The sequence below is a fragment of the Vigna angularis genome, chromosome 4 (genome assembly GCF_016808095.1).
Source record: "Vigna angularis cultivar LongXiaoDou No.4 chromosome 4, ASM1680809v1, whole genome shotgun sequence".
NCBI classification, from domain to species: domain Eukaryota; kingdom Viridiplantae; phylum Streptophyta; class Magnoliopsida; order Fabales; family Fabaceae; genus Vigna; species Vigna angularis.
This window is the reverse complement of record NC_068973.1, coordinates 7,947,532-7,974,040: the sequence shown is the minus strand read 5'-3', so window position 1 is coordinate 7,974,040 and position 26,509 is coordinate 7,947,532. Positions and strand designations below refer to the sequence as shown.

Genomic DNA, 26,509 nt, shown 5'->3' with positions numbered 1-26,509 from the left:
AAATAATAAGAATGTATGATATAGAGATATGTAATTCTAAAGTATAGGAATACAAACTTATTAATTATTCTAATAATTGTTAATTTCAATCATAACTAATTTCATTATCTATTAAAAAATTACTCACAATAAAATTCTAAATAAAATTACTTTTGTAATATTTTTTATTTTAATATTGGCTATAATAATTATTTTATTATCCTAAAGACATGGATATAGAGCTCATATTGTCTATTATTCCACTAATATATAATTGTTTTTATTTTTCATTTTTTTTATTTAAATAAGTTTTGCCTTTTCTTTTTCTGAAATTAAGAACTATGAACGAAACATGTCGTGCAACATCTTCTCAAAATTTGCCCCTTTGTTATATTCTTTTTCATTTTTCCTTTCCCTCCACGTCCACTCTCGGACCAAACGATATTAAAGTTCGCAACCCAAACTGATCGCTCCAACTTCAACTTTTGCGACAACCACTCCTTTCTCACTAAACATTCTCAGGTACTCGTTTTTCGCTCTCTTAAACTCATACTAATTATTCGTATGCTTCTGCTTCTCTTTCTTGTCCGCAATTTTTGTTTTCACTCTCACAGTTTTTTGCTCCTCAAAACCCTAATACCATTCACGGAGTTGCCTTTGTTTGAATTTCCCTGTTCTTGTACTTTGATTTCGCTGCTAAAACTCTTTATACCCCGATTTTGCCCTAGATTGTTCATTGTAACAGTATGTTTTGTGGTTTGGAAGTCAAATTGTATTGATTTTTGAATTTCCATTTGAACTAGTACGTGTGGAGGATTCGGTCATTTCATCTCTGACTCTGTGATAGTTGCAGTGACTTCCTATGAATATGCTTAATTATATTTTTTTTAATGCTATCGTGATTGATAGTTCCCCGTCTTCTGTTTTATAAAAAACCGTTGTTGTGACTCAAGGAAGCGTGTACAGTACTGTGGCGTGGTTGTAATGTGATTGTGCTTATGGAATTTTTTTCATTTGCTTTTGTAGTTGCGGTTAAAAGTACGGTTATGACACTTTGAACATGTACATCAAACAGGTAATTTAATTTTGGAGTTTGTTTATTTAATTCACTTTTCACGGTGAGATAAACTACATTAGATTTGACTAGATTCTGTTTTGTATTATGATTCATAAACACTTCCTCTGTCACAGATACCACATATTATGCTGATATTTGCTTGTTTGTGCTTTTAGGTTGTGATCGAAGGTTTTAAGAGTTATCGAGAGCAAATTTCCACAGAGCCTTTCAGCTCTAAAGTGAACTGTGTTGGTAATAATTTTATTGACAATTTTTTAGATCCTATCTTCTATTGATTCTGGAAACTCTTCGGCATGTATGATGTGGGCATTTCATTCGTAACATGTTATGATGACAGCGAAATGCAACATGTAAATCAACATAAAAAGAAGGTGTTTGGTCGATTCTTATTTGAATTCAGACATATTTTCTTAGACTACGTAGTAAGGTAGATATAATAATAGTTCATATTTATCATCAAAATTAGTAAATTATTTATTGTTGCAAATATACATATAATAGTACTTATTAGTATATATCTAAGAAAGAAGGTTATTCGTCAATACTGTGATGAAAGACTACCCATAAAAAAAGTGAAGGATATGTAAGAAGAATTTTATTGTAAAACTGATAACAATGTTATGATTCGGTAGTACTTGATTATTAGCTGATACGTTCTCACACCAAGGTAAAGGGCACATGCGGTATTTTTGGCATAGATGCATTATTTGCTCTCTTCATTACCTTCCTTTTCATTACTTCCTTAGTTTTTTCCACTCTTACACATCATTCCTTTTTCTTAAATTATATTTTAAAGATGAACATCATCTTTTCTTTCAGCTCAAATGATGAACGCATCTAAATTGTATTTATTTGTAATTTAATATATCTGTTAATTTTTTATTTTTGCAGTTGGTGCTAATGGATCTGGGAAGACAAACTTTTTTCATGGTAAAAAATGATCACCGTTTCTTCTGTGTGCAATTTGGAAGTAACTACGGCCAAATCTCTGATCTTCACTTTGCTACACCTTTTTTTTTCTTTTGTAGCCATCCGTTTTGTATTAAGTGATCTCTTTCAAAACCTACGTGGTGAAGATCGACAGGCACTACTCCATGTATGTCACACTTCATCCATTATTTATACTTGTAGTTGTCGCCTATAAAGAATCAACTATAGATTTTGAATATGCTTAAATAAATTATTCTTTGTGCACAGGAAGGAGCTGGACACCAAGTTTTATCTGCTTTTGTGGAGATTGTCTTTGATAATTCAGACAACCGTATCCCGGTAATATGTTGAGGATAATAACTTGTTATTCTAGTGATCAATATCATGATTTCATATTTATTTGATGGTGCATATTTTGTACTAGCTGAGAAGTAATACAATTAATGACGTGTTTTGCTGTGTTTTTTGTTTCACAGAGCTTCTACACCGCAATTTCAATTAAATAACCTTTTCAGCTTAAACTGTAAAATTTTGTTAGTGGTTGTTGATGTAATAATTGCACTGCTTTGAACTGATTCCCTTTTACTTTTTTGTCAGACCAAATGTGCTTTATTTTTTGTGGCAATAGTGATTTTTGCTTGATAAAATATGCTCTATCTTAGCATCTATCTGTGTTGGGTGAATAGGTTGACAAGGAGGAAGTGCGATTGCGTCGGACTATTGGTTTAAAAAAGGATGAGTATTTTCTTGATGGAAAACACATAACGTGAGTTAAATAGAGCTATGTGTCAAATGTATTTTTCTTTTATTTTTACTATTGAGAAAAATTACCTATTTTATCTTATTTTATTTGGTCATATGAGTATTTACTCTGATTCTAAGCATCATATACTATCTGCAGGAAAACTGAAGTGATGAACTTGCTGGAGAGTGCTGGGTTCTCCCGTTCAAATCCTTATTATGTTGTACAACAAGGAAAGGTATTGGCTCTTGGTGGCAGTACTTGAATTTGGTTTGGGGTTTATTGTTGTTATATTCAAACACTTTGAAGTTGATTTCTAAACTTGTTCCATTTATATATTGTGTAGATAGCATCATTAACCTTGATGAAAGACTCTGAACGACTGGACTTGCTTAAGGAAATAGGTGGTACTAGAGTTTATGAGGAGAGGCGCCGTGAAAGTTTGAAAATAATGCAGGAAACTGGCAAGTTCATGATTTTATTTTAAGTTTATGATTTATCTAGTCTTTCCTATTTATTTATCATTCAGTTTTTGAGTTCATGATTTCTAATCTACGTATAATAATAGGGTTATTCTTCTAAAATTACCACATGACACTTTCTCATAATTTTCTTTTCTAAATTCTGGAGTTAAGAAATGGATTATGATTTTTAATGAAATATCATATTCTTACACACACACATCAAATAAAGAACAATGAATATATACATTAACATAATGTCCATTTAGTACTTTCTTTACTTAGCTGTAGATTTATACTTGCCAGACCTGACAAATTTTACAAGTTTATTATAAAACTGAATTGTTGTGTAGATATGATTAGTATCAGCTAGTTAGTACACTAGTGGACACACATGCACTATGCCCATGTGTGTCCACTTTTTTCTTATTATAGCAAAATCTTTATTAAACTATAAAATGATTTTTAATTATTGGAATAAAAAATATTAATAAACTATAAAATAAATTTCACAAAAAGGTAATTATAAAAATAAATTATTCTTATAATTCTATTATAGGTAATTATTTTATTGTGTAAATGGTTTTTTTATTATGAGTAATTATTCGAATTCAAAAAAGTAGTTACTAAAAGGGTAAAACTGAAAAAGTTTTGTACATCAAAAAGGAGAATCCCCTTTATTAATGGTATAGATACAAATTCTTGAAAGTTTCAATAGAAGAATTTGATAATTTATTTTATTATACTTGATTTTTATATTCGTAATGTATTTGAATTTTATTTTTACTAGGCATTGACAAAAGAAACACATTTAGAACTTGTTTGATTCAATGCTAGCATATGTGTCTGCGTTTTTTAATAATCTGGCTTATAACTTTCTATATATATATATATATATATTATTTTCTATTTTATGTGATTTTATTTATGTGAAAATATGATGATTAAATATATATTATATTCTACATTTTATTGAAGTTATGTTATAATAAAAGGTTTAATTATATAGAATCAAACATTCTAAACTTTTAAAGCTTAATTGTACGGAGGATTCCCACTACATGTTAGTCTCTTTGCTATTTCTTATTTTTTCTCCACCATATTTTATTTTATTTTTTGCTTTTTTACATCGGTTTTGAATTTTGCATCGTCCCTTAAAAATTATTAGAAGTAAAATAGGAAAACAATATATGTACACCAAATGGGGGATAACCGTTATATATTATTATAGATTATAGGCAAATGACGGAATCCCCATTATATATTGTTATAGATTAAATTTTTTTTATGTAATTTTCATGTATATTGTAAATTATTTATTCAATGCAATAAGATATTTTTTTTGAAACAACTCAAAAGTAGTGAAGGTTAATTAAACTGTTAGTTGCATTTGAATGTATTCAAAATTTTCTATCTTTGAGTTTAAAACTAATTGTTGTTATAATGTTAAAATTATGATCAATCAAATGGATTGTAAAATAAAATTTTGTTAATTTATTTGAATTAAATTGATTACTATTAATTAATGAATAAATATATTTATTGGTTTAAAGTATCCTGATGGGATGAGAGTAAAAAGAGATTTTAATAGCCTTCAAATTCTTACCTTTAAATTTCTTTCGACGAAATTCAATTTAAATTAAGTTTGATTAGATTAATACGTTTTTTTACTTGTGAAAAGAATTCTTTGGTTTAGGGTAGGGAGACATAATTTATTTTTTAATCAATATTTCATATGTATGTATATATGTGTATATGTATGCATGTACGTGTGTGTACTTGATGTAATATGAAAATTATAGTAAATTATAAATTAAATTTTCAAACTTAATACTTTAACATTTTTTAGGAATGAAACGTTAATTTTCTATTTGCTTGATAATTATATATGTGAAAAAGAAATAACTAATACATCAAGATCAATAAAAGTGGCTAGGTTAGTTTTTCGATTAATGATAGCATAAATTCAATTTTTATTCCAAGTATACCCTTATTGTTAAATGTTTGATGTAGTGAGTGCTCTACTTTTTATATAGAATAAGTGAATACTTAATAAATGAACTTTACAATAAATTATGGGAATAAGAGAAATTTAATATCAGGTAGGTTTGAAAACGAGTCATTGTTTCTTTGACATAGAAAATCATCTTTAGTTTCTTGTACATATGGCCAGAGGTAGCATTAATTTAATCCTATAAGAATTGCTATTAAGTTCTTCCAATAAGGAATTAAAAGGTGTATAAAATATTATTTTGATTTGTAATAATTAGATTAAAGAACTATTTTTATTATGTGAGAGACATTTTATATTGTAAGTTTATAACTGAATAATTTAGTATGAAGTTTTTAAGATTCCAAACACATATTTTAGTATTTTAGGATTATGTATTAAAATATATTTATATTAAAAATAAAAAAATTGGGCTAATATCATCATTGTTAGTAAATAATGGATAATATGAAAATAAAGTATCACATTGTAGTGTTTATTACAACTTATAGTGATTATTATTCCTGTTATTCTCATGCATTTTTCTGTTATACAGGTAACAAAAGAAAGCAAATAATCCAAGTTGTACAGTATTTAGATGAAAGGCTGAAAGAACTAGATGAGGAAAAGGAGGAACTTAGAAAATATCAACAGCTTGACAAACAAAGAAAATCATTAGAATATGCTATTTTTAGCAAAGAAGTTCAAGATGCTCAGCAGAAACTTACAGAGGTTACGGGTTAATTGTTATCTCATAATTATTTGCACAATTTCTTACTGTTGGACTTGTTGGTTTTTTATTTTTGGTGATTATTCTTTTGGTTTGGTTCTTCAAAATCACAAGTATATAACTAAAGATAAGACAATGAAAGTTTAAATAAATTATTATGGATATGCCAATTTATGTTTTCATGAGTGTGCCTCTCTGCAATCATGGATTGTCACCGAGGATTGGAAAGAACAAAAGGAAGGTGCCAACTTTTGATAACTAAAAAGTCTAAATAGGATGTGAATTACTAATAGAAAGAGTACCTTTTCAATGGGCAATGGGCCAGGTTGAATCATCATCACTAGGAGCCATGGTTTTGATTGATGATTGAGAAGAACTTGAGGAAGAGGATTCATTTGGAGCATTGGACTGGTCTCGGGTGAGAGGAAGGTGGCATGTGAGTGTCACGGGACCAACAATGTTTGAAAAGTGAGGAGTGGAACAACCTTCTGGGACCGATGGGGTTGGTTGTTGCCTAAAGAGACGCTCTAGATCCCGTGGACACAGGAGAAATCTGAGATAGTGGCCGACAGCGAACAATGGACACAATATCGAAAAGACTGTGATTAGCAAAGTGGGATCAACCTGCTTTGGTATCAACTTAAGATAATGCATTTTATAGTGCTGGAAATCATCTCTTATGATCTCATATTTATAACCATAGAATTTTGGTGCAATGAGAAGATGGAAGATTTAAGATGAAAAGTCTGAACTAGTAACCTCGGTACTGAATTAGGTACAATTTATTTGTGTAGCAGGTAGTAGTTTCCAGTACAACTACTTCATGTTTAATACTTATTCTAATATTACCCTTAAATAAACTATACCTATTTATCTAAACGATGTTTGAACAGTTCTCATTTAAGAAATATGTCAGAATAATTTTTAGATGGAAATATATGTATAAAACATGATATAAATATTGGAATGCTAATATATGCTTATCAACATTCTTGAAAATGATCTAAACTCAAACAAATGTCTCCATATTATAATTTTGTGTGTGGGTTTGGGTACTTTGCTACAGACTCGTGTTGGGTATCGAAATGACATGTTAGATTGGGTTATGTGTTCGGTACAATTATAAACACAAGTGTTTGCAAACTGTGTGCCGAATATTAATATTTCAAATGTATACTATAAATAACTAATAATAATAATATAATATTATTGGAGTAGGCTAACATCTGTAAGTCACTTTTTGTACTGAGAACATTTTTATTTTCACTGTGAAAATAGTTTTCTGATGATAGAGCTTCGAGTTTGAATAAATGATGATGACCAATAGAGGAAATCTTGTAAACAGTGAAAATAAAATTTTAACATGAAAGTTAAATTAGAAAACTTTGGTTAAGATAATCACATATGGTCTAGAGGGTTGTGACATGCAGAACTGTTGTCGAACTCAACTTTTCCTCCAATTTCAAATTTCCTTCTTTTCATTTTCCTCTGATTCCTTTCTGCTTTCCTTCTCCTTTTATTCCCAAGTCATCCACCTCACGGAAAACCCTAACTTCTACACAATTGGTGTTCTGCCAGTTGTCCACTGTGCTATTTCACTTTCTATCTTTTGATTTCTCAATTTGACCCTTGGGTCCATTCATAATTGCCTTGATATCCCTGGCTTCTCTTTCTTGCTATAAATACTGGTAAAAGGCCTGCTATATACTTGATACAATCATTTGGAGTTTATAGTTGTACACTTTTATTTTCTCTGCTGATTCTTATGATCAATCATAATATTGAGTGTCAAATATTTATTGTTCAGACATTTTTAATCCCTTTTCTGTTATTCTGATTTCTATAATTGAATGCTTGTCACCTTGTTTTAGATAGAAGATGTTCGGGCCAAGGTTTCTGAAACATCAGCAAAAATGTATAATGATGTTCTTGATGCCCATGAGAAATCCAAAGATTTAGAGAATACATTAAAAGATGTATCAAAAGAACTTCAAAACTTTAACAAAGAAAAAGAAGCTATTGAAAAGCGACAAACAGTTGCATTAAAGAAGCACACAGAACTTGAGCTTGATGTCAAAGACTTGCAAGAGAAGAACTCTGGAAACATCCGAGCCAAGGTACTAATTTGAAGAAGACCTTTTGAGTTGTTTTTGATGGGATTGTTTTGTACATGGCTCATCTTTTTCTTACATGCTTTCAGGAAGATGCTGCAAGACAACTGGAGATACTTGAGAAAGAAATTCAAGATTCAACCATTGAACTGGGCAAAATCATTCCCTTACATGAGGATCAAATTCAGAAAGAAAAAGACATTGCCATGCAGTATGTTTATGGTTGAATGTATCGTTTATTTGCTTGAATCAGCTCACCGTATCTAATCTAACTCTCCTAGTTTATTGTCTCTGACTCTTTAACATGGTAGTTACATATTTTAGTGCACTCTATTATACTGGATTAATCTTATCTCTTTTAGTGTCTCATTTAGCTATAATCTTGGATTAGGTAGGATATAGGACAGTAAAATATATTTTTTAATCTTTAACATGCTTGTACTGCTTTCAAGAAAAGAAATATAATAGTGAAAGCCATTTGAAGATGGGACTGGGGAAATATTATATTTGAAGAGTTAGCACAAGAAACGGAATTATAAATTATACACCTAGCAGAAAGAGAAACTTGAGAATGTGGATGCTAATGGAGATTTGAAAACTGGTTCAAGCCATCAGCATGACACTTGAAAAATACAGTTGTCTTTGGAAAATTTACTCACTAGGTTTTTTGTTATAAGCAAATTATGTAATTGGAGTACGACAGTAAGTTTAAGATGGGAGGGAAAGTAAGAACAAAAGGAGGTAATATGCTGACCATGTCTATTACTAATGTGAATCTGGTCCTTTCCTTATAAAGGATCCAAGTTGATATGATGTGAGGCACCTTAGGGGACCAGGCTTAGCTGGTTGCAGGGCTGGAGTTACTGATATTGACGCTGGGTTTCTTATGTTTTTGGGAGACCCAAGTAATGCAAGATTCCGAAATAATACAGGATTGTGTATGTGTTAGCATTTTGAGGCAATATGGCCATATTTGAAGCATACTTTGCATTGCATGTTAGCAAAGTGACTGCAATAATGACTGCAAGAATTACAATCTCTGACCTCTTAGAGGTGGTTGTGACTAGCAGAATTGGACAGTGCTCGAGTAAGATGAACTTTAGCAAATCATATAGAACTTCCTGGAAAAACTTCTGAAGTTGCATTTAATGAGCAAGAATAAACACATTGATTTCTTCAATAGGAAGAGGTTTACACTTGCTTCTGACAATTGAAATATGTTCTTGAAGTGAAATTGGATCGCAATTGAAGCAAGCGCATCAGCATGAATTTTGATGTGAAGGAGAGTGTTGTAGATTGCAGTTCTGTATGCAGCTGTGTACTTTTGTGCATCTTTGCTTTTGAAAAAAGTCAAGAATTTTATCCTTAACATGATATGCATTGCTCACAAAAAGGCTTGTGAGAGAAGGGAACTATAAAGTGAAGACTGAAACCGTGATAAGAGTATTTTCTGTTGTTGTTAGGCTTTGTACACTGGACTAACTTTTGCAACGTTGCAGTTGGCTTCACTCAGAAATCAGAAAGGAATCTTAGTCACTTAGAAATGTTGATTCAACATTCTTGAAGTCATTGAGCCTGGCTTATAGGTTCTACTTGTTGTTGGCATAGGAGAAAATTCTTGTCATTAAGTTTCTTTGAGATCGAGTGCGAGAGACATTTTTTGAGGAAGAAGATAGAGTAGAGTATACTGCCATCAGGATATTGGTTCCCAACTGTGTCAAAGTTTACAAAGAGTATTTCATTCTCTTAGCGTTCTGTTACAAGTTAAAACAGAGATTATATAACTCAATGTCACTTGCCAGCTAGTTAGGGTGAACTAACTTGACTTAAGTTCCTTTGAGATCGGGTATGAGTGACAGTGTTTGAGGAAGAAGATGGAGTACAGTATTCGGCCAGGATATTGATACCCAACTGTGTCGAAGTTTACAAAGAGTTTTAGAGACAGAATTTTGAAAGAAGAAAAAGTGTATTTCATTCTCTTAGCATTCTGTTACAAGTTAGAACAGAGATAATATAACTCGATGTCACTTGCCAGCTTGCTTAGGGCAAACTAACTTGACCCAACAACCCAGCATAATATTCCCATTCTACAACTCTTTAATATTTGTTACATGTTTATAGCTAGTATATGTTTGGGCACATATTTCTATCATTTATTGAGGATATTCAACAGGTCTAATCAGTATTTCTCTTAAATAAATGAATTGTTAGAATAATGGAGCGTGAAAAGAAACTCAGTATACTCTATCAAAAGCAAGGTCGAGCTACCCAGTTTTCAAGTAAAGCTGCTCGTGATAAGTGGCTTCAAAAGGAGATTGATGATCTTGAACGAGTGCATTCTTCAAATAAGGGGCAGGCAAGTATTCATTTATCTATGTGAGCTCTAATTAATTTTGTCCTAAACACTCTTTTAACAGATTCATGACATGAAGATGTCTGTTTTTATTTAATCTTGATTTCTATTAATTTTAAGTGTGATAACAAAATCATTTTCCTACCCTGTTGTATATGCTTATTTTAATTAATGTTTTTTCTGATTAACAGATTGAATGCATATGTCTATTTGGGAGAATTATTACCTACTTTTGCCAACTTCTTTAGATAGCTTTTGATAACAAGGTGATTATATCTTGTGAATGATCGTATTTAAGATGCAGTGTGCTATTAGGGAATAAAAAAAATTAAAAATCATGGGAGGCTCTCCATCCCGAAACATTGTTTGGCTATCATCGTTGTAAAAATTGAGATTTCAAGTAAACTCTTTGAGGTTCCATAAGCACAACTTATACATTCAGAATATTTAATGTTAAAAAGTGTTAAAATACCAATAAATAGCATACTTATTCTACATTTTAATTCCATAATAAAGCTAAATATAAAACTATAATATCCACTATTACACTAAAAAATTGTATATACTTTTGGATTGAAACGAACATGACAAATCATTCAGTGTTTTGTTGTCATACTTCTCTTCGGAAGTGTGATTATCTTATGGTTTGTGTTGATGATATTGTTATTATAGGAAATTAGAATAATAAAATTGTTCAATTAAAAAAGCATTTATTTTTACCACTTTTGGACCAAAGATCTGGGCTATCTAAAGTATTTCTTGATATTGAAGTGGTGCAATCAAAGGTGTCATGATTTCACAATGACAATATGCTTCTTATTTTTTTGGAGGAGATGAACATGGCAAATTGCAAGCCCATTGATATATGGACTCAAATATGAAGTTAATGAGAGACCAAATTGAACTTTTTCCAAACCCATAGAGATTTAGGAGGTTAGTACAAATAAATACTCATTTATCTCACTGTAATAAGACTTGATGTTTCTTATCTGGTGGGAGTTGTAACTCAATTTATGCAGAATGCTCACATTGATCATTGAAATGCTATGATTTGGATTCTTAGATATATAAAAGGACCTCGGGACAATGATTGGTATTGGAGAATAAAGGAAATACTCAAGTCTTTGGATATTACGTAGATTGGGCTGATTGTCCCATTGATAGGAGATATACCACCAGATATTGTTTATTCCTTGGATGGAATCTTAGAAAAGTTAGAAACAAAGTGTAGTTACTTGATCTAGTGCAGAAGTTGTGTATAAATCTATGGCCCTAACTAATTGTAACCTCTTTCAAGAGTTGAAGATTGTTGAAAATGGGCAGATGAAGTTATATTGTTACAATCATGTTCTTCATATTGCCTCCAATCTGGTGTTTATGAGAGAATTAAACATCCAAAGATTGATTGTGATTTTGGTAAAGAGAAGTTCTTGTGCAAGGATCTTATTAATGAGTTTGAGTTCTAACGATCAACTCACTAACATTATAACTAAATCTCTAAGAGGATCTATGTTCCAATCTTGGGGCCATGACTTGTATGCTTAAGCTTGCGAGTGAGTGTTAAAAATTGATGTTCTTTTAATATTATTTCTTTTGTATGTATCGAACTTGAGGGTTAAGGTTTAAGGTAAGTGTCTTACCTTACTTTGTAACTCCTATATATACATAAATTAAAATCACACCAATGAAGGTTGAATACATTGCTTTTTCTTCCTTGTTTTTTCAAGTAAGACGAACAAACATGAAGATTAAACCAATATGCACTAAGAAGGAAGAAGGAAGAAGGAAGAAGGAAGAAGGAAGAAGGAAAAGAGGATGAGTGTGGGGGAGAGGGAGAAGGGGGTAATTGAAGAAGGAAATCTATTCAATAAGATTGAATGGTTTTTCGGATACATGAAGTGTATGTTGCCTTCTTGTCCATCCTTAAAACCGTCGAAACTAACCTAGAGTAAGATCTATCTTTCACATTTGTCTTTGTAATAGAGTTAGTTTGATGATGCGATATGATCAGTGACATATTAGTTGCCTCCTTGCCTCAACTTGGCATGATAGGCGACAATTGACCTGTCATTTAATGTTGCTGACGTCCTTAAAAGCATCAAAACTAAAATTTGGTAATAAGAGAGTGAGACCTTTCTTTCGCATTTGTCCTTTTTAATAGAGTTAGTTTGCTCATATGGCATGTTAAGTGACATATTAGTTGCCACCTTGCCTGAATTTGTCATGGCAGGTGACAACTCACCCATCATTTAACGTGTGATGTCAATGAACTTTGTTAACTAACATTATCCATATAAAGAACTAACGTGAAAGATGGATATTACACTTAAGAGTTGGGAGAGAAACCAAAAACTTCATTATAATTTTCTCTTAACCCTAATACATCACTAATCATACTTATATAAGAGAAAGGAATAGTAGTTCAGCATAAACAAAAACAGAAGGCTCCTAAAAAGCCTACTACCAAAATACATTACATATCAACAATTACTAGAGTCTAGTTTTTAGTTTCGACATTTATATGGACTGACTAGAAGGTGATAATTACTTTCAAGGACTTGAAAGACTATATAGCCTCTTGATTTATTTAGGATTTGTGAAGAGTGGCGCAACATATATATATATATATATATATATATATATATATATATATATATATATATATATATATGAATATCCTTTCCACATTAGTACGTGCTCCCCATCCAGTGGTAGCACATAAATAATTCCTAATGTACTTCTCAGTCACCAGGATGAGACTGATTCTGATACCATTATCCTATGGTAGATGTCTGATCAATGGGTCATTGGCCACCTACATAAGAGAATATGACACCACTGTCAACTAAAAATTTTAACATAGAAGTTTTATGGGTCCTCCTTATATTTGCTCATCTTGCCTATGTCTATTGAACGTGAGACTTTAACTCACTTTACACCAATAATCTCCCCCTTAAGTATGAGTTTCTTCCATAATTATACACACTACCCCTGTAGCGGAAGCACAAAAGTACTTTTACAATGTTACCCATGTTGTCTGGCATATTGTACTTCTACAGCAAATTATCCAGACGGACTTGTCGATTACCAGAACAGAACTGGCTGGCTTTGTTACTAGTTTGTTGTGTTCCATGAGGGTGAGCAACATATGGTCATGAACCAACTACATAAAAAAACATGATAGTACTTCTAATCTAAAACTTTAAGGCAATAAGTTTATGGACTTTTTTCCTTATACGGTGGTCATCTTGGGGGACTCAAGTTAACAATTTACTCCAACACTATCAATATCTCGGCCGATAATTCTCACTAATAGTCATTAATTTTTTTCCTTATTGCTATATCTCTTCTATGCTGTATTGATGTAATGGTGCTCAACTTGTTAGTGTTGACATGAGTATTCTCAGTAACTTTGGATGTGGTCGTGACTCTTGCCATAATTTCCATTATTTATTTCTGTATTTTCAAATTTAAATCATTATTTTTATCTTCTGTTGTATGAATAGTGATCTTTTAAACCATGCTCCCATGTTTTTAATTGTGGTTTTGGTCTGCAGGAGCAAAAGCTTTTGGATGAAATTGATCGGCTTGAAAAAGAACTGCGTGATTGTGATGAAAACATAAATAAACGTAAATCAGATATTACTGTTTTCGAATCTGGCATTGCTGAGTCCTTTAAAGGGCTTAATCATTTCAAATTGGAGAGAGACAAGTTAAATCTTGAGAGGAAGTATGTAAAAGTCCTCCTTTTGTCACCGTTTTTTATTTTAAATTTCTAGATATACTTTTTCCCAGATTAAAGAAGAATTAGGTACACTAAAGAATGAGTACACTGAAAGTGTAGGATACCTGCCCTCCTAACCAACAGCAGAAAGGAGGAACATAGTAAACTGCGAGTAAATATAATATTGCTAATGAGTGTATTAAATTGTTACATTTTAGGTCCCTATGGACAAAGGAGAATGAAATTACTGCTGAAATTGATAAGCTGAGTGCAGAAGTTGAGAAGGCTGAAAAGAATCTTGATCATGCAATTCCTGGTGTGAGTAATCCCTCTTTTGTAGCTTCTTTTACATCCCTTTTCGTAAATACCATTAAATTATCAAGCATACTCAACATGGTATTTCTAGGCATAGCATGTTTCAACATGTACAGCCTAATACGGGCTTATTCAGTGTAGAGTTTTATTTTAACTTATAACCTACTCGATGTGAATTAACATAGTGTTATGACTCTCTAAAGTATATGAAAGATTTTGACATGGCTTTTGTTGGTTTTTCACATCTTTTATGCAGCATATAGATGAAGGGAATTGCAGAAACACTTTTCTTCCATATATTATGCGACACTTAGAATGATAGAAGATATAAAATCATTTTGTTCTGTTGGAAAATGCTTTTAATTTTTTGATTTTGTAAATGAGTTGAGTAATTGCTGGTTTGCTACCACTTATGACAAGGTTGCAACCTGTGTAAGTCAACATCCATTTAGGAGTTTCTGAGAAAATTAAGATTGAGTCTCTTAAACAGAGACTATAAAAGAGCATAATCTGACTTTGTTATTTTGTTGGAGCCCATCTAACCACAACCAAGTGACAAAATATTAGAATACAATTTAGATGTGTTCTTTGGGATATCCTAAAATCGGCATCTTTTTGGACTATAATAATAGGTTGAGAGGGAGAAACGGGAGGATAGGGTAAATTTAATGTTTATAGACCACAACAGATCTATTAAATTTATAAGGGTGAAAACATAATAACAAAACATTCAGTTACCCTATTTTAGGGTAATAACAAGTATATATAAATTTAGTTAGTGAAAATCTTCACTCTTGCTATATTTACAGCATTCTAACACAATTTTAACTCAACCAATGCAAATAGGTTCCGGCTTGTTGTATAAGTGGTGTACATTTGCTGCATTGGATTTGAATATTTATAAATTTACTGTTGTGGAAGTGTATTATATAAGTATTATGTTTGTAATCTTTTATAGAAAACATACTTGAATATTTGTTTGATTACTCTGTTGCAGTTAATTAAAATGTGGGTAGCATATACAGATATGCGTAAATAGATATCCAACTGGTAAGGGGTAAGATGATTAAAATTATTATCGACACGAGTATGAGTCCAAGTCCGTGTATATATTTTTTTGAATGTGTACGGGTACTTAGATCTTATTCCATTGTTTATCTGTTGAGTGTTAGGGTTAACTATCATGATGTTTGGATTTATTATGACATTCAGGATGTGAGAAGAGGGCTGAATTCAGTTAGGAAGATTTGCAGGGAGTATAATATTTCTGGAGTTCATGGTCCAATTATTGAGTTGCTGAATTGTGATGAAAAGTTTTTCACTGCCGTTGAAGTTACGGCAGGAAACAGGTCATTTCTCACTGATATTTATTTTAATACCACTTGTTGCATTAAGTATATTTTCCTACATTGTTTTGGGTGACGGGAGAGAAAGGAGAATTTGCCTCATCTTTAGCATGTAGCTGTTCAATATTTTTATTTTCAGTCCTTTGTTGGGCTAATTTCTTGACTGGTTTTATACTTTTGCACATTTGGCGTAATGTTTTTTATTTTTAACATCTTTGTTTGAACAGCTTATTCCATGTTGTTGTTGAAAATGATGACAAGTCAACCCAGATAATTAGACATCTTAATTCACAGAAAGGTGGTAGAGTTACATTTATTCCGCTTAACAGAGTAAAGGCTCCACGCATCACTTATCCGCAGAGTTCTGATGTCATACCTCTTTTGAAGAAATTGAATTTTAAACATGACTATACTCCTGCATTCAGTCAGGTTAGCTTCTGAAAATTGTTATATTTTATTATTTTATTTCACGCAGGTACAACTTCTTTAGGTGCTATTTGGTAATAAAATAATTCTGAAGTTTTGGTCTACAAATGTCAACTTAACATGAAAAAATTGATGCATAATGGAGAAATGTAATTATTGTAGTTGTGATATTTAATGATTATTATTTATTGTGTATGGCATATTGTTATGTTTTTATTAAAAGTAAATATAACATTATCTCTTATTCAAGCGATCTTCCTTACTCTTAGCCTCCTAGGACAATATTTATCATGTTGGATTTCGTATTTAATTTTGTTTCATTAGGATACGCTTTAGGAAACTAATTTTATATTGGAATTGTCTAGGATTTTTATTATCTTTGGGTTATCGGTGCCATGTGTCATTCTCTTAATGAGTTGAGTTGATTTCCTAGACGATTGTGCTTTGGAATTGTGAGAATTTGTGGTTGTTGGCATGCTTTTTCTTAGTGCTGTCAAAATGGGTTGTAACCTGCGAGCCAACTCGGCTCACCACGAGTTTGAGCCGGATTGGGTTTGAAAAAAATGTAATTTTTTTTATGCGGGTTAGTTTTTAACCTGACTCACTTAGAACTCAGCTCATCCGGATGGAACCCATGGTGAGCCGAATTGGCTCATCAACCCACCTAATTTAATTATTTATTATTTTGTGTTTTAATATTATTAGTTAGCATTTTTTTTATTATATTTTAGATGAGAATAAAAAAAGGATGTTTCAAGAGAGAAAAATATTACAGATTTATCTATTCGAAAACTCTAATATTATAAATAGACAAGTGATACAAAAATTATCAATATTAAAAACTTATTTGTTCGTCTTTTGTGCTTGTTTTTGGATTACACTTGAATTGTATGATATTTTTATTTTATTTTGAATTGTCTTTGGAGTTTAACATTATTTTAAAGTGAAATTTATTTAGATTTGAATTAAAAAAATTATAATTTTTTTTACTTTAAAAAAAACTTATAATTGAGTGAGCTAGTGAGCCAACCCGTTTAACCCATCAACCAGTGGTGGATCGAGTCGGGTTCGAATTTTTTCAGCTCGCTAATAGGTGAGCTGGGTTGGGTTGGCTCACTAAGTGACCAACCCCTGGTGAGCCGGGCAGCTCTACTTTTTCTTGTGATTGTGGGTAATAGGTGCCATGTCTTTTTCTTGTTTCATTGAATTCTTTTTATGTTCGAAAAAGAAAATGAGTTAAAAGTCTGACGTTGAGTAGAAATAAGAAAGTTTAGTAACATATAAAGAAAAAAGACCCGCAAAGACATTGTTTGCTCGTGACTCATTGGTGATGAATCTTCTCGGTATATCCTTATAGAAAAATATGACAGCAGTATCTGAAGTGATGATTTGTCTTGGTGACCGGTTCAGATTGAGGTATGCATGTCTTGTTGTGCTAAAAGTCAATAGTAGCTAGGGTCAGGGTAGTGTGCTGAGATAATTGGTGGGAGCAAGCATGTCCTGTGTTGGCAAAAACCTGTGGTAAAGAAAACCAAACTCACTTGAGGGGAAGACTGTTAGGAATCTTAAGTAGAAGTTTAAAGTCACATGTGTTGAAATGATGAAGTTGAGTAACATATAAGAAAAAATGACCGGCTAATGCAACCTTAAGGTTTTGGGTTGAAGTTAGTGTCATAATCTATTATATGGTTTGCTCATCACATGGTGGTGAATCTTTCCAGTGTATTCCCCTGAAAGACATTATTATTTTAACAAATGGTTAAGGCGAGGATGGTTCATGTGGAACATGGAAAAATGTGGCTGACCCAATAACTATCCCCTTGATCTTAGACATTGACATCTAAAGCATAAACAAATATAGATGTGTCCATCAGTGGATATAAGCTATGTTATCAATAACTGCTGGAGCGGCCACCATTGTGGTGGAGCAGGGTTCTGTGACAGAATCTGTCATGTTGCTTTTTGGAGTTGTGGTTGGATAAGCTGCAATAGTGGCAGTGTGGGGCCACTAAGGGTATTTGAGCATTGTGGTTATGAAGCCGAACTGTAAACTGCTGTGCCTGACATTCAACAACCTCCGTTATGCTGTTGTGGACCTTCACTGTGTTCTGTCACAGAACCACCGCTTCACTTTGAGGGTGTGGCACTAACTAATATAACTGATGGGTTGTGGGTCCTTAGTCTTTCAGTATGTAGTTTTTTCATTTCTCATTTTCGGGCCTCAATTTGAGTCCAACATCTTAGATGGGTTGCTTTTAAACTTATAGTATGTGAACAATTAATTTTAGTATACTGTAATAAACTAAATAACAACAAAAATAATAAGAAATATAATAGTTTTAAAGTATATAAAATTTATTTAAATCCTTAAACATTAAATAATAAACAAAATAACAACAAACTAAATAAGGTGTAAAATATGATATAAAAAAATAAATAATAAACAAGTAATAAAAATAATAGGAAATGCAAAAAATAATATATATATATATATATATATATATATATATATATATATATATATAGTAAACAATCTAAAATGATTTATCTTAAAAAAAAATTAGAACATTAATCATTCACTATCTGCTATCGTACTTTTGTGGTCAACAGAACTATGGATATAAGATTAATCATTCATACCATATAAGAATGTAAGCATAGGGCATAATTCCCTAGAAACACAAGGTGATGATTACCCAAAGTATTACAAAATGTAGGATTAAATTTTTGACTTTTCCACAAAACACACTATAAACTTTGCTTTGTCCACCTATCTGTGTCTAGTGGCTAAATAACCTGGTTGTGTTGCCCTAATGGATTCCTCTGCCTTTGTTACAATGTGTAAATACTTTCAAACTATGTTGGCTCAAATAGGTTGCTCTAAGAACTAAGGTTTTCCGAAGTTTTGCATATGGCTATCATGTGGCAACCAAGCTGCCTTCATATTGTATTAAGCCCAATATTTAATTTTTAGACCAAACACATTAAGATAAAATGTTATATAGGGGAAAGTTCTTATTTGGAGACATGACTGTGGATTTGTCAATTCAAATGATCTAGCAGATGTTCTCACAAAGTGGTAGAGGTTTTTGCATTAGTTATATATTTAATAGGCTTGGTATACATACAATTTGTAAACATTATATAAATAGTTGTAAAAGATATTTATGAGATATTTTGAGTTGTACATGTTTTTGTAAATTATTGTAACTATGAATCGTATCGACGTATTATGAATAAGAACCTGTGTGTAAATTTGATGTAGAATTCATCACGTGTCTCTTGTTTTTTCTTCCTTAACAGTTTCCTACTGTAACACAACACACGCATCTAATGATATGGCCTTATCTTAACTATGAACCTGCTTCAGGTGTTTGTAGTGATCCAGATTACGCTTCAATCAGACTCATCTCTTTTCCTTTGTTTTAGATTTTCACTAGACAAACATCATGTTTGGCATTTACAGATTCATACAATCACTCTGTATTTGGATGAAAATTCAAAGGTACCGTGTTGAGGGCCGATCAATGTAATGTTCAAATTAAAATGTCACAGTTAACTTAAAAATGTCTATGTAAACATTTTAATTAATAATAATAGTTGATCTTTAATAAATTTTTATTGTATTTTTTTCTTCATGAATCTAGGGTATCCCTTGGCTAAAATCCAATTACTAATGCTTTGAAGTATTGAGATTCATTTAAGGGATTCATGTCTCCCTACATATGTTACTCAATATACATGAACCAGGACTAATATTTTTTAGTAAAATTATAAGATGTATTTTTCTGTCATTTTGATGTAATGGTCAATCGCCTGGGATTTGTGCAAAATGTTGTCTGGGAAAATTAAAATTATTCTTGTGAGATACACAAGGTGGGATTTGAACACCTTTATAGAAATTTTATAGATTTATTGATCTGGATTTTCACGGAAGGTAATGTTGTTCTGCTTGTTATTTATCTTAGATTTACAGTTACATATGTATGCTGATGCAGGGAAAAATATTGGATGACAGTATATTAATACATAACTATTCAGTTGTTTTTTATGTCCCTTAACGTCACTTGTGATATTTCTTTTAGGTTTTTGCGAGAACGGTCATCTGCAAAAATCTGGATGTGGCTTCAAGGGTTGCTCGTACTGATGCTCTGGACTGCATCACACTGGATGGTTGGCCTACATCTTTTCATTGTCTGTCTTCTGTATTTGGGCTGGTCTTGTGTTTCCCCTGACAAACTCACCAACTTATTACAGGTGATCAAGTAAGCAAGAAAGGTAGTATGACTGGAGGATTTTATGATCACCGAAGATCAAGATTAAGGTTTATGAATATCATTACGCAGAATAAAGGCACTATTCGCATTAGAGAGGAGGAATTGGAGAAAGTTAGATTTAATCTACAGGATATCCTTTGTGTTAATAAATTTACATTAATTTTTTAATTTTTGTTTCTCTTAGGTGAGAACTCATTATTTATAAGTTGCAAATTAAATGATTGATGAAACATAGGAAAGAACATCCAAATTATCTGGTTTGCCTGATCATATTTTGGTCGGAAATAATAGTTCCAAGAGTGAGTATAAAGGAAACTTTAGTTGCATTTGTTTAATTTATGTTATGATGCCTATTTCTCTGATTAACTGCAGTTTTACCACTGTAATTTTATTCCAATTTTCTGGTTATTTGTTTTTGGTTGTTGGGGCATGTCATATTCATCTTGATGCCTTAGGTAAGATGTTTAGTTGGTAAAGGGCGATTGGTCCATCAAATTGTTTTATTTCAAATTTGTCAAGCTTAAGTTAACCATAATGAGATTCTCTACCTGGGTTTTCAGGGACAAAAGTTAAGTTTTACTGCACTATGCATTTTTCTTTGGGACTCTATTATCTAGAACTTTTTTTTTTGAATTATTTATTTATTTATTGGTGATGGTTACTTTTCCTTTCGATGATTTATTTGCATCATCTTGTGCTAAAAGTTTTGCAGGAGAGTCTCAATTTGTTTTTGTCCTGACAATGTGGGTTATGTCTATTTCTATTTTGTGAATGTCTTCTCTGATGCCTAAGCTATTCCTTGTCATGAAAGAATTTCCTCCCATTGTTTTTGCTGAATTAGTCTTACAGATAGACCAAAAGATTAATGAACTTGTTGCTGAGCAGCAGAAGATTGATGCCAAGCGTGCTCATGACAAATCTGAGATAGAACAGCTTAAGCAAGATATTGCTAATGCTAATAAGCAGAAGCAGTTGATTTCTAAAGCACTTACAAAAAAGGTGTTATGGAATTTTTAGGTTATACTTAATTATTGTCAGGGAGCTACTTTTCGGTTGTTTGTTACCTTGAGGAATTTTTCACTATTTGTTTTACCTTTTTTCCTTTATTGCTTGTAGGAGAAGTCTGTTGGGGATGTCCAGAACCAGATTGAACAGCTTAAGGCTAGTATCGCAACAAAAAATGCTGAGATGGGCACTGAGCTAATTGATCATTTAACACCAGAGGAAAAGAAACTCTTGTCAGATTTGAACCCTGAAATCAAAGACCTTAAAGAGAAGCTTGTTGCTTGCAAGACTGACCGTATTGAGGTTATTCAATCAATTGTATTTGTGTTCACAATCTTTTGAAGTTAGTATTATTATTTTGACTTGAAATTTTAACAGACTGAAGCAAGGAAAGCAGAACTGGATACCAATCTTACTACTAACCTTAGGAGAAGGAAACAAGAGCTGGAGGCTGTAATATCGGCCGTGGATTCTGACTCTCTGGTTGGTGAGGCTGAATCCAAGGGGCAGGAGCTTAGTGATGCTAAAATGTTGGTTGATGACTTAACAGAGCAGCTTAGAAGTAAGCTCTTCAAATTTTAAATCAATATAGTCTTTTATCTATATCTTGAATATGTTTCCTTTTTTGATCAAATTTCATCCTCAGGAGTTGCTGAAAATATAAATGATCGAATGAGGCAAATTAAAAAGATTAAAGATGAATTGAATAAATTGAAGGTAATGATTTTTTTAATTTGATGCTGGTTGTATGTAATTTTGCTCCAAACAACGATGAAATCTGTTGGCTGCAGTCTTTGGAGGACGAATATGAAAGGAAACTTCAGGAAGAAGCAAAAGAATTAGAGCAATTGCTGAGTAAAAAAAATACATATGCAGCTAAAGAAGAAGAGTATGCCAAGAAAATTAGGGAACTGGGACCATTGACATCAGATGCTTTTGAGGCGTAAGTATTTTCTTTCATCGTATTTTCCCCTTTTCTGTGTGCATAAGATGAATTATATTAGAGGGATATGAAAAGATTAAAAAAATGACAGTTCAGTTATATGGAAAGTATTAAAGCTCTCCATTCTCTTTATTAGCAATATCTCAGCGTAAGGAAAAGTGACAATTTTCATCCACAATGAATTTGATGTTATCACATTCTTAAGTAAGTCTTGTGCTCATCAAGATTCTGCTTTGACACATGTCCAGTGAACACATTCGTTTTGCTTCATTGTCTTTAAATATGGCACTGGCAGAAGTAACTCCTGCAGCCATGGAGACAGCTTATGAACAAACAAGAACATAAAGTCCGTTGGAATTGTTTAGCTTTTTTTAATAGGTTAACTTGTTAGGATAGTTTAACTTATTTTTTCAGTACGCATCTGTCACCTAGGTGTAACCTTTTCAGTCTTTTTGTATGTGATGTAAGGATTGTTCTAAACAAGAATTAGCTAAAAGATAAATTAATTTCTTTAGCCTTCTTATTTTCACTGTCAAGTAAGTCCATAACAAATTTCCAAAATCGTTATCTGGATTGTTTTGTTACTTCGTTTTTTATACTTAATGGTATTCAGTCTTTCCTTGGGGTTAATCATGACTTCTATACCATGATAGTTTGAGGATCTGGCGGATATGATGCTATTACAGTTTATTTCTAGTTGTGTAGCTATATATCACTTCCTTTATGCTTTGGTTTTAGCTACCGTTAATTAATTTTTTTTCCTTTCCTCATTGCAAATGACAGGTATAGACGACGGAATATAAAAGATTTGCACAAAATGCTGCACAGGTGCAATGAGCAATTGCAGCAGTTCAGTCATGTAAACAAGAAAGCACTGGACCAGTATATAAATTTTACAGAACAACGAGAAGAACTTCAGAAAAGACAGGCCGAACTTGATGCAGGAGATGAGGTACTTTACAGGGATTTCAATTATGAATGCCCTTTATAATTGTTTCCAGAGAAAAAAAATTGATGGCTACACTGCCTAGCATATATTTTTAGTTCTGCACTTTGCTATCTAAATGATTTGGGTGCCACTGCTCTGTAATGATTCAAATCATTGTTGTTTCTTTTTGTGCCTCTTTAGTAGGTTTTATTTACCAATCCCCTATGCGTGGGGAATAATCTAGGAATGTTTATATTATTTGGTTTCAAGCTTGATTTTGCTCAATCAGACTGATTCCATTGCCAAGTTTTTCATTTTTTACTATTTTGTATCATGCATTACTAACTTCTTTGACCAACTGAATAATTACAGAAAATTAGGGAGCTGATATCAGTGCTAGATCAGCGGAAGGACGAATCTATAGAACGCACTTTCAAAGGTGTTGCTAGGCATTTTCGGGAAGTATTTTCTGAACTTGTGCAGGGTGGCCATGGTCATCTGGTTATGATGAAAAAGAAGGTCTGTGATGGTTCTTGAATTATACATTAAGTTCTTTTTTGCATAGGAAAAAGTAGTGCTTTATAGCTCGTTCTGTTGGTTCATGTTTAAAAGTTAGTGCCATTGTTCTTTTTTATGTTTTCATGTCCTATTTTCATTCTGTTGTTTCAATGTGGTGCTTGATTATTGCTTTATTTCGTTGTGCTTTGCAAAATAGTGAGGATTCTCCAGAAAGGTTATTTAGTTATCGTAATTGATATAACTGTGGTATTTCTGTATTAAATTCTGTTTCCCTCAGGATGGTGATCATGATGACGATGAAGATGAGGATGGTCCTCGTGAAGCAAATCCAGAGGGGAGAGTAGAAAAATACATTGGAGTGAAAGTGAAGGCAAGTGTATTCCTTTTGTGCCATTTTAAAAAGAAAATTAATGTAATGTTTCTACCTGAAGGCTTGTGGGTTTGTTTTGTACATTAAACAGAGAAAGAAAGGTGACAGAAGCATACTGCATTAAAATGTGACAGAAGCATACTGCATTAAAATGTGACAGAAGCATACTGCATTAGAATGTGACAGAAGCATACTGCATTAAAATGTGACAGAATCATACTACATTAAGATAGCCATGCCTTATTCACTTATATTACAACTACATAGCATCTTAGTTCTGACATTTCTTGTCTCCTTATTGCTTGCAGGTCTCATTTACTGGACAAGGGGAAACACAGTCCATGAAACAGTTGTCTGGGGGTCAAAAAACTGTTGTTGCCCTTACTCTTATCTTTGCCATACAGCGATGTGATCCTGCTCCCTTTTATCTATTTGATGAGATTGATGCAGCTCTGGACCCACAGTACCGAACTGCTGTTGGAAGTATCCATATTTATGTTTGCTACCATATTGTGTCAATTGATTGGTCCTGTGCATTTCATCCATCTCTATTGAGTGCATACCTCATCTTCCATTGAAAAAGTGGCTCAATTCAGAACTCTGGACATTTTACTGTGTGAAATGGGATGGGATGCAATGAAATGGAGTGGAATAAAGTTGTCACTTAATTGTTTGGATGTTTATTTAGGAAAAAAGGTGGTTTTATATTTGTCCCCTTAAATTGGAGGGGAGGGAAAAGAAGGGGTTATTAGGACTGAATGGAATGCACTATCATTAGATTCCGTTTCATTCTATCCTATTTTACAATTTATTCTTAACTATCTCGGTAGACATGATTCGTCTCCTATATTATTTTGAAAATCTATTATCATATCTTAAAAGAGTATCCTTTAGGGTTAATTTCCCTATTTAGTATAATCATGTCAAGTAAGTATATGTAAGCCATATAATGATATATAGTATCTATTCTCTCCGTTTTGGTGGTTCTGGTGAGAAAAAGCTTTTGTTATGGTTGTGTGTTTCTGGTGCCATTGAAATATAAAAAGTTAATTCATGCTTGTGATATTCTTTCTGAATGACACGTAGATTTCAGGGTTTTATCATGTCTCTTTTGGGATTCTTTTCTATTGAAATTTAAAAAATTAATCCATGCTTGTGATATTCTTGCTGAACTGCATATATAGATTTCCTGTTATATCGTGTCCCTTTTGGGATTCTTAACTATCCGTAGATATGATTCGTCGCTTGGCTGACGTAGCAAACACTCAATTTATCACAACAACATTTCGCCCAGAGCTAGTGAAAGTTGCTGACAAAATATACGGTGTAACACATAAAAACAGGGTCAGTCGTGTTAATGTTGTATCCAAAGAAGATGCATTGGAATTTATTGAGCATGACCAGACGCACAATGCTGAATAAGGTAAGCCTTATAACTTTTCCACAATTTCTCTTTGTGATTACTTTAGGGTTTGTCATGATCCCCACTTCTATTTGGGGTCATTCCTTCTCTTATTAAAAATAATTGCATTTTTATGACCTTTGTTGCATGCTTTTCATTGATAAATACAAGGCTTTTAAGCGTCTAACTTTTCAGTCGGTTATGTTTGATCTGTTTTTGAAGTGGTGTTTATGTGCTCTTAGGTGCTTTCACTCACACGTTATGAAGTAGATGTCAACACTAGGCACTCTTGGAAGATTGTTTTTGTAGAGATTGCAGACTCAAGTTCATTCAAATTCCTCGACCTACTATTTGTCTGTCGTGTAGTGGCTGGTGTGAGGCCAACCCTTGGCCAATCCTTGTCTGTTGTAAGTTACGATTATGTGAAAGTGAATCATGATTCCAATGAACCTTTCCGAATCCTAGGGAAAAAGTACTTTATGTAATATGATTACACTATTCCTAACTCCGTAGATGGTCTTCATAATTTAGTCAATATCAATCAAAATTGTAGATCTACCATCAATTTCTGAAAATATTTAGATTCATTTTTATTTTTAAATATTTGAAACAATATTCGTTCTTAAGTCTCTTCTTTAAAATAGAAATTAAAATGAAAATTAAATGCTTTTAAATAAATGTATTCTGAAAAAGAACTTATAACTCTATTATATTTATCTATCCCAAATATTTAAATATCCCATGTACAAATAAACCGATCAAATAAACTCTTTACATAAAAATGTTATAATTTAATCAAATTGTTAATTTGATTACAACGATAAAGTAAAGTAAATGTTTTCTACAATAATATTCAACTATAAATTGTTGTGCAATAAAA

The 26,509-nt window shown here is 32.3% G+C and overlaps 1 protein-coding gene across 1 annotated transcript; it reads left to right on the top strand.

The window, feature by feature from the left end:
• The first annotated feature begins 343 nt into the window (after positions 1-343).
• LOC108331504 (structural maintenance of chromosomes protein 3) lies at positions 344-26,204 on the top strand. Its single transcript, XM_052875920.1, has 30 exons — positions 344-501; positions 1,006-1,054; positions 1,213-1,288; positions 1,949-1,987; positions 2,086-2,153; positions 2,255-2,326; positions 2,674-2,753; positions 2,889-2,967; positions 3,076-3,193; positions 5,737-5,912; positions 7,782-8,027; positions 8,111-8,232; positions 10,233-10,377; positions 13,932-14,104; positions 14,317-14,416; positions 15,626-15,762; positions 15,987-16,188; positions 20,271-20,358; positions 20,443-20,593; positions 21,311-21,461; positions 21,579-21,770; positions 21,846-22,029; positions 22,114-22,184; positions 22,259-22,410; positions 23,194-23,362; positions 23,711-23,857; positions 24,135-24,227; positions 24,536-24,710; positions 25,459-25,650; positions 25,872-26,204. The coding sequence occupies exons 2-29, from the start codon at positions 1,040-1,042 to the stop codon at positions 25,647-25,649; spliced, it is 3,612 nt and encodes a 1,203-aa protein (XP_052731880.1). The 5' UTR covers positions 344-501; positions 1,006-1,039; the 3' UTR covers position 25,650; positions 25,872-26,204.
• The last annotated feature ends 305 nt before the right edge of the window (positions 26,205-26,509 follow it).

Bases quoted from the DNA above. Each gene is read 5' to 3' on its own strand.
- LOC108331504 (XM_052875920.1), top strand. The intron at 5,913-7,781 runs GTTACGGGTTAA...ACCTTGTTTTAG, and splicing joins CTCAGCAGAAACTTACAGAG to ATAGAAGATGTTCGGGCCAA. The intron at 14,105-14,316 runs GTATGTAAAAGT...GTTACATTTTAG, and splicing joins AAGTTAAATCTTGAGAGGAA to GTCCCTATGGACAAAGGAGA.